This window comes from Pistacia vera, unplaced genomic scaffold, assembly GCF_008641045.1.
Source record: "Pistacia vera cultivar Batoury unplaced genomic scaffold, PisVer_v2 Contig171, whole genome shotgun sequence".
NCBI lineage: Eukaryota > Viridiplantae > Streptophyta > Magnoliopsida > Sapindales > Anacardiaceae > Pistacia > Pistacia vera.
The window spans coordinates 658,876-667,821 of NW_022195801.1; the positions used below are offsets into that span (position 1 = coordinate 658,876).

The window sequence follows — 8,946 nt, forward strand, 5'->3', positions numbered from 1 at the left end:
TAGTATTACTAAAAAAAAAAAAAAAAAAAAAAAGTAATGGAAATTCACTTTCAGAATTTACTGGACTAAAATAACAGTTGTATCCAAACTTAGAGACCCAATATACCGTACTGGCACGTTAGGTTATAACTACTTCTAACTTCTAAGAGAAAAAGGCGTAGCGTTGACTGCTGACTGTTCGTTACAAGGAATCGTCTACACAGTAGACATCGTAGTCCTCAACACACAGGAAACACAACCCCTTGCTTCCAATAAATTCCCGCCACGTCAGCCTCAAAACTCACTAATACCTCTACCTTGCATTCACCCTGTCCTGTTTTTCCCAAAATAAAATCGATGCCTAGCTGTCTCTCAAAAGTGCCAGACTGGCAACCGTTAGAATCCAACATGAAAATCTGCTGGCCTGATTCTCTTATTCCATTTAAAATCAACGGTCCAGATCCCCCCACCTCTGATACTGCTATAAACATCGAATCACTTTTCCTCACCTCTCCCAAAGGCCAAAACTCCTCTCCTATCACTTCACCACTTTCAAAAAAGAATCCAATCACAGAAAACTGTCTTCTGTGACACTGGTTGTCCGTGTTGCGGAAGCTTGACGGCGGTTGCATCGCCGTTAAAGATAAAGAAACTCTGGCATTTGGATTCAGATCCGGCCCGCATTGTACTCGGTTTGTCCATTTTGTGTGTGTTTTTTATTTACTATAGATCCATATTTTGAATCGTTTCGGATTTCTTGTTTGAACGCGTTTCTTTTTAACTGCATTGTCTATTTTTCTGTTTCGTTGGAGTGTTATGCTGTTTGGATTCCGAGAAAATATTATGAAGATTTCGTTGTTGCGTGATTGAAGTTTTAAATTAGGCGGAATTGAGCTGTAACAGATGGCGATAAACTCTTGACATTGTATTAGGCTAAGATATTTTAGTGTAATTTAGTCATTTTGTGTTTGAAGACAAAGGTTGTGAAATTAAATGTTCCTTATTGTTGAAGAGTCAATGTTAAGTATTGTGTCGCTAGGACTTTTAGTTTTGATTCACTGGGGCCAGGGATCCATGAGAATTAGTTAAAAGGCTGAAAGGATATCTTTTTGGAGAGTCATTGTTTGATGGTATGCGTTGTTTGCAAGGAAGGTCTATCTTATTTAAAAAGGCAAAAGAGTGAACATTAAGACATTCAATTTGAATCAGAACTTAAATTTACGAGTAGTTAGTAATGTTTCCCAGGACATTTTTCCAAACATGGAAAAGTAAGGTTTCATTGGATGTTATGGAAAAGTAAGGTTTCATTGGATGTTATGCTATTGGTAATTTTCTTTATTGGGCGATTTATGTTTTGATTTTGCTTTTTTTTTTTTTTTTTTACATAATCATTTGTGTTTTCTATGTGTAATTTCAGTGTGTATAGTAAGTTGCCAAGATGGTCGCCCAGGAATTCACTGTTGATTTGAACAAGGCTCTTGTCTTCCAGGTAGATTTGAATTGCCTGTTTTTTTTCCTTGTAAATCACATGTTCTTAATAGCACTTGTTTGAGCCAATTATCTATGACTAATCATAATTTACCTTGTGCTGTTGACATTTTAATGACTGATGATATTTATAAAGAACATATCATATAATCATTTAACTTTTAGCGGAAACAACTCTTCTTTGATGGTAGATAATCATCTTATTGTTCGTATTGACCACTAGGTATGTGTGTGCAAACACATGTACACATAAGAGCATTAATTGTCTGAGATCATATTGAATATAAGGACCTAACAGGCGTTCTACTTTCATGTGGTAGTGGTTCTGTGTATCACCTATTTATTGCAAAAGGAATGATAGAGACACTGAGGATCTTTGTTCAAGGAGGGATTAAGTTACTCTTGTAATTTTTTTTCTCAATTTTTCATCATTATGTCAACTACTCAACAAGCCAAGTTCCAAACAATCTATTTAATTTTACCGATTCCTCACATGCAATTTGTTAGGATCCTACATTTGAAGGGAAAAGAGTGGGCATGTGGATTATAAAGGGTTTGGGCACCCTCCCTTGGCAAGCCGGTTTTCCGAGGAGAGTTATACCCAAGCCCATGAAAGACCCATGGCCCAGCCCAATTATTGAGTTTTTGGATTGGGTTCCTATCAATTGGTATTAGAGCATGATCCTATGTTCACAGGATGTCGCCTACGTGGTAGGCGTGGCAGGCTGACTTTGGGCCCGGGTTGCTACCCCAAGAAAGGGCATAGAGGCCCAAGGGAAAAGGGATCCACATAGTCATCCAAGGGGTAAAGAGGCTGGTGTGAACGTCAGTTGTGGAAGCGTGGTGGAATGTCAGGATCCCACATTTGAAGGGAAAAGAGTGGGCATGTGGGTTATAAAAGGCTTGGACACCTTCCCTTGGCAAGCCCGTTTTCAAAGGAGAGTTTTATCCAAGCCCATGAAAGACCCATCACCCAGCCCAATTATTGAGTTATTGGAGTGGGTTCTTATCACAATTCAAGCAAGTCTAGAAAAAGAAAGAACTGTTTTTGAAAAGTTTAGTTACACTTCGACTTATAGTATATCCATTTATCTCTATGTTATTAACTTTTTCTGGTATGCTAAGTTCACTGCGTTGGTATTACGCCTTGTTGAAGTACTGATTTTTAGCTTTACGAGAGCGTATTACAGGTTGGTCATCTTGGAGAAGCATATGAGGAATGGGTTCACCAGCCAATTCCAACCAGGGAAGGCCCTCGATTTTTTGAAAGTGACTTTTGGGAGGTATGGCCTCTTTCTTTATACACAGCATTTTCCTAGTTATGTTCATGCACTCATTTATACTATTTGATATAATAATTCCTCTTCTGAAATGACATATCTCATTTTTACTTGAAACAGTTCTTGACTCGCACTGTCTGGTGGGCAATTCCAGTCATTTGGCTGCCAGTTGTTTTCTACTGCATCTCCTTGTCTGTAAGAATGGGCCATACATTTCTAGAGATAGCAGAAATGGTGGTTTTTGGCATTTTTGTTTGGACGTTGATGGAATACACTTTGCACCGTTTCCTTTTCCACATCAAAACAAAGAGCTATTGGTTTGTTTTTGCCCTAATTCTCTCCCTTTCTGTGCCTTACATACACAAACATATAGGTGCACTAATGCAATTTTTTTTTTTTTTTTGACTTACAATTAGAGCATGCATGCTCTGTTTGTGCTTTAGCCAATGCCCTAACTTTGTTAAGAACTTGCAGGGGTAATACTTTTCATTATCTTATTCATGGTTGCCACCATAAGCATCCTATGGATGGCCTACGGCTTGTTTTCCCTCCTGCTGCAACAGCTGTTCTATGTATACCGGTATGTATTTTTCTCCTTCTTTCATCATAGTAATTATTTTACTTTCCTTGTTTCACATTTATCTATATGAGAAAATGCTTAACTTGATGTAATCATTATTTCCTTGCAAACTCTATGTGTATATAGCTCTGAACATCTTTGGCAGGTGTGAGTCAATGATGTACTTATAGAAGACATGACATTTATTAATTTTACCATAATTAATGCCATTTTTAAACGGTACAGTTGGTCATTGACTAATTTTATTCAACTGTAATTGGGGACTGGCAGTGAATGTTATTTGCAGTGCCTGATTGTAGACTGAAAATTTTTATTGTTGTTTTGTGACTGTTCTTCGCTTGACTTGGATGACCGTTTGTTTCCAGATAATGTTGTTTGTTCCATGCATGGCACTACCATAATGGATTCCATTAAGCACTCCCAAGTGCAACATCTATAAGTTGTTAAATGGTTCTTTCAGTATTTTGGTCGAAACAAACCTTAGCAAATGAATGCAACCAATAGGCATTATGTCAAACTATGTTAAAGGCTGTAACTCTTATAATAAAAGTATACTAAATTTTTCAAGGGTTCTCTTTGTATGCTAAGAGTACGTATTAAGACTATTAAAATGGTAAGTAATAAATATTATTTAACCATTGAAAAGGGCTTTCTTAACAAAGCCCTGTGAATACATGTTAAGACTTGGTGACAAATATTCTTTTACTACTTGAAGAATTCAATTCAATCTCTAAACCAAAATATGTTTCTAGTAAATCATATGATCCTTCAAGATTTAAATTGATCTTTATATAAAGCAGTTACATTTATGATTTGCCATTTTTAGTATTCTTAACATGAAATTAACCCCATAATATAAATCTGTGTTTGAAGTTCCAAATAATTGGAAGTAACTCTTTGTACGTATATTAATGGAAGATGTATGTTTATTGCTTATTGCCCTTTCATTTCCTACTCTTGCCAGTTATGGAATTTTATAAAGCTTCTAGCAACTCCATCAACAACTCCGGCTTTGTTTGGAGGTGGTTTACTTGGCTATGTGATGTATGATTGTACCCATTACTACCTGCATCATGGTCAGCCCTCAAGTGGAGTACCTAAACACCTCAAGGTAAGAATGGTGCATATTTTGTAATTGCAAAAGATATATCATTACCTCTTGCTCATTTTAGTTTAAAATTGCTCAAAATGAAATTAAAAAAGTTTATAGTTTTACGATATTATTGAAATCCATCCCTTGGTTCAAAACCTTGTTAATTTCCATTACTTAACGCGGGGTTCACATTTCAGTTAGTGTCCGTAAATGATCTTTTCTTTTTTTTGGATGGCACCAAGTGTTTATCTTGCTTGTGTTTTGCAGAAATATCACTTGAATCATCACTTCAGAATCCAAGATAAGGGATTTGGAATCACATCATCGCTATGGGATCGAGTGTTCGGAACACTTCCTCAGAGGAAATCAGCCTCGAAGAAGAAATAGATTGAAGAAGATTCATTATTATATTGTTGGCTTATAACATATTTCCAAACATTCTTTCTTCTGCTATTAATTTATTCTAAAGTGAGTAGTCTAGTCCATTGCTTCCAAGGTCAAGGGTGGTGTCAATTTTGTGGTGTAGTTCTATATAAATCATAAGTTATGTATAAATGAAATTGCTATTTTCTTGTTATTTTCTATTTATGAAAGAAAATTCCTTAACTTTAATAGAGAGGGAGCTGTCTGGAAATTATTATGTTAACTATTTAAACTTTATTTTTTATTATTTTCTTAGTTACTGTAAATATAAAACTTCTTGTGACCTAGTTCTATCTTTTTTTTTAATTGCCAATAATACTGTATGTATAGCGAAAGCTCATAAAATCTAGAATTAAATTAGAAATAAGAAAAGAGTGTTTTCTATTTCTTTTCAATCCTATTCCATCCATCACATAAATGGATTCAATCAAAACGCTAACTTATGGATTATATTAAAAAACTACACAAAAAATAATAGTCAAAAGTGATGCATCCAATCACTCAAACAATAATGCCATATGGATGAGTGATCTTATGTGGTAGTGAAATGTAAATGAAGTAGTAATTTGATGCAATGTTTTAAAACTCGGCCCAGTTGGTTTAACTGGGACCCGAAAGTTTCACTAAGTCGAGCTTACATTTTTCCTATTCACCAAAAACTCTAGAATTTGGGATAACGACCGGTGAATAATTGAAGGTCAGAATATTAAGGCTTTTGAAGAGAAGGTGTCGGTGAGTGCAATGGTGGCGAAGGATTTGATTTATGGTGAGTAAATTGATCGGAAATTGAAAAAAAACTGGTAGCGGCAACAATAAACTTTTGCCAGTGATTCACGAGGCTAACGGGTGTGGGGTGAGATGGGTTTTGGTTGAGAAAAAGGAGTATTTTCGGGGTGATGGGGAGGGTTGTTGATGTTGGCGTTGGTGAGATCCGGCCTAAAATGTCGACACCGACGTTGATAAGATCTGGCTGAAATCAAACCGATTTTGGCTAGATTTTGGGTAGATTTTCAGGGGTTTGGGAGCAAAGGATGATTAGGGTTGCATTTCGAGTGTCGTTGTCGCCAACTAGTCACCGATCGATTTGTATTTGGGGTGTGTTTGATAACTTTCAAACATATAAGGATTTAACTGTAATTGTCATGGGTGTATTTAATAGTTTACAAGTTTTTATCACCCGGTCAAACCGGTTAAATTGGTCAACCCAGGACCTGGCAACTTTGCTGGGCTTCACCCTGGGTTGGGTTTTAAATCATTAATTTGATAAATGAACGATACAACAATGCAAATAAGACAACACATTAAGTAATGAAATTTTTAAGATAATTATTGGAGATTACTCATTACTCAAAAACATAGGTCAATTATTTTAGAGTAAACCACTTTTTCCTATCTATAGACTTTTAAAATGTCACTTTACTACCCAACTTTATATTCCGTTTCAAATTTTAACATCTTTGCAACCTTACATCACTATCATTCTCTTCCCCGATTATCACTCACCAAAACTCCTCAAACTCCATTCTCATCAACCCTGCCAATCAAGTGATTAGGGTTTGCATAGCTACCCCTCCCAAGTCAAATTTTGGTTAATCCTAACCACCAAAATCTAATCTTCCATCATCAAAAGATTCATTGTAATCTGGACTAATTTTGCTCTCTATTTGTCACTAGAATATAAATTTAGGTAATAAAATAATATTTTAAAAATATGTGAATGAAAAAATGTCATTAACTCGTTATTTAGATGGGAAAAAGCCATTAACTCATTATTTTAAGATTGGATTGGTTATTAGTTTGAACTTGTTGATGCGTAATTTTTGGTACCAACTAATCGACACGTGCGTAACATTGATTGGTCAAGAGATACACGTGATTACGGATAGAATGTATAGTAAATGCAATGAGAGCTTTTTGAAGTGGTTCGAATGCTAAGGTAGCAAGTCCTACGTCCACTGATTTGTATTAATATAGTGGGTCAGGTCGCAACAGCGGACTGACATACAAATGATTGGGGGGAAAGTAAATACAAGGTTATCAGAGAGAGAGAGAAAGCTAATTCAGAGTGTAAAATAGCCGAATCCCCTTAACGAAGGAGTCTTCCTCTTTTTATAGTGAGATGAGTGCAAGTAATCATCATTAAATCCATGGGTTGGTGTGAATGTTAGGATTAAATCCGACTTTACGTCACATTGCCCGTCTTCCAAACTGATTTCACGCGATTTGGAACAGGAAAATGGACACATGGGAGCTCCATAGCGTTTGACAGGCCTGACATGTGCTTACCGTTCTGACGGGAGCAGGTCACACCCCGTTACGTGATTTTCTATGTCAGTCTTTGATTTTTCAGACATAACAGAACTAGACCAGGCAAACGGGTGGGTTGGGCGGGTACATAAAGAGTTGTTACGGGTAAAAAAATTTCACGATTGAAAAATGTATGACTCGTCGACCCGCGGGTCACTCGCAAAAACAAAATCATATGGAAGGAAGACAATCTGTAGGTTTTATATTTGCGTGAAAGGTCCGTCGTTAAGTGAAAGAGCCTGTCATAATTGAGTACTTGCTTCAGGGGAGAGGTGGCGATTGGGTGATATTTTTTAGTCTTTTGAGGCGATTTTTTGGCATGGAATAGATGGCAGAGATTAGTGCTAAAGCTGCCGTTGTGAGAGCGACGAAGTAGGAGGAAAACTCATTTATGACCACGAAAGCCTTACATTAAAATAGTAATATTAACCCCACTCCAATAAATAATTGTTACTAAAATTTATGACCTCGTGCCAAGAGTTGATGAAGAATGTTTATCATTTATTTAATAAATGATAAACAGTCAAGTTAGATTGAGAGTTGAAGAAAGAGAGAGAGATTGAGAGTTGCTTCGTGAGAGAGGAGGCGAGTTGAGCGAGAGAGAGATGGAGAGCTGCGTGAGAGAGACGGAGAGTTGAGCGTCAGAGAAATGGAGAGTTGCGGGAGAGAGATTGAGAGCTGAGCGTCAGAGAGATTGAGAGCTGCTGGTGCTGGGCGCTGCCGACTGCAGGAGTGAGAAATGGTTTAGGGTTTTAGTTAAAGTATGGGTACCCACACCCGCAATTTTCACGGGCGAGCCAAGCACAGGTAATTTTGAAACGGGTAACATTAAGGGATATCTGTACCCGCCCGTTAGATGCGAATACACATTTACTTGTTGTAATGACTTCTTTCTACTAGTATTCTTTATAACATATACAATAAAACATCAATAACACTACGAACACCGAAAAAGTTACACCAAAATTTTGTACCGGCCTACGTGTAACGCGCGTCTGAATTTTTTTACAATTTTTTTTAGTGAACGGCCGTCCATCAAATTTGGACGGTCGTTCACTTACATGGACGCCCGTCCATATTATATGGACTGGTGTCCATATACAAGGGACTGGCGTCCCCATTTAAAGGACGCTCGTCCATAAATAAAATACAATAAAAAAATTTACAAAACATTATGGACGACCGTCCCTTACGTTTGGACGGGCGTCCATTCGTCCATACTTTTAATAAAAAAAAAAATAAATTCTAAACAAAAACCCATTCTTCTTCTTCTCCGTCTTCATTCCTCCTCTCTTTTTCTTCGTCTCAAGTTGCCATGCTGATGCAAACGAGAAATCCAAGTGCCAAGACAACTGATTGACGGTCTGTGAAAATTACAAATATAAATCAGTAAATGCTTTAATTTCTATTTGCAGGATCTAGATATACATGCACCAGTAGACACCAAGTCATTTTTTTTAATTAGCTTCCAGAAAAATAAATTAAAAAAGGAAGGGAAAAAGATATATGGACAACAGTATAGATAATTACCTTTCCAGTGTTAGAATCCACCAACATACCCTCTGGGTTGTCTCCAACAATTATTAGAAGTTTACCATCAGAAATCAAAGAAGTATGCTGCAAAAGCACAAAAAAAAAAAAAAAAAAAAAATTCAATTGAAAGCTTCAGCCTGCAAGTGCTTCATATATTGCCCAGAAAATGAAGCACAAAACCCTCCATGTCAACAAAGGCACCACATACTATACGGACAGATGGACTGTTGAATGTAACTAACTTACATTCACTCGCCAAGGAA

The 8,946-nt window shown here is 36.8% G+C and overlaps 1 protein-coding gene across 1 annotated transcript; it reads left to right on the forward strand.

Annotated features, from left to right (window-relative positions):
* Nucleotides 1-450: 450 nt before the first annotated feature.
* On the forward strand, nt 451-5,032 carry LOC116125778 (dihydroceramide fatty acyl 2-hydroxylase FAH1-like). Its single transcript, XM_031411494.1, has 7 exons — nt 451-671; nt 1,397-1,468; nt 2,658-2,750; nt 2,868-3,064; nt 3,222-3,327; nt 4,292-4,438; nt 4,688-5,032. The coding sequence occupies exons 2-7, from the start codon at nt 1,418-1,420 to the stop codon at nt 4,805-4,807; spliced, it is 714 nt and encodes a 237-aa protein (XP_031267354.1). The 5' UTR covers nt 451-671; nt 1,397-1,417; the 3' UTR covers nt 4,808-5,032.
* The last annotated feature ends 3,914 nt before the right edge of the window (nt 5,033-8,946 follow it).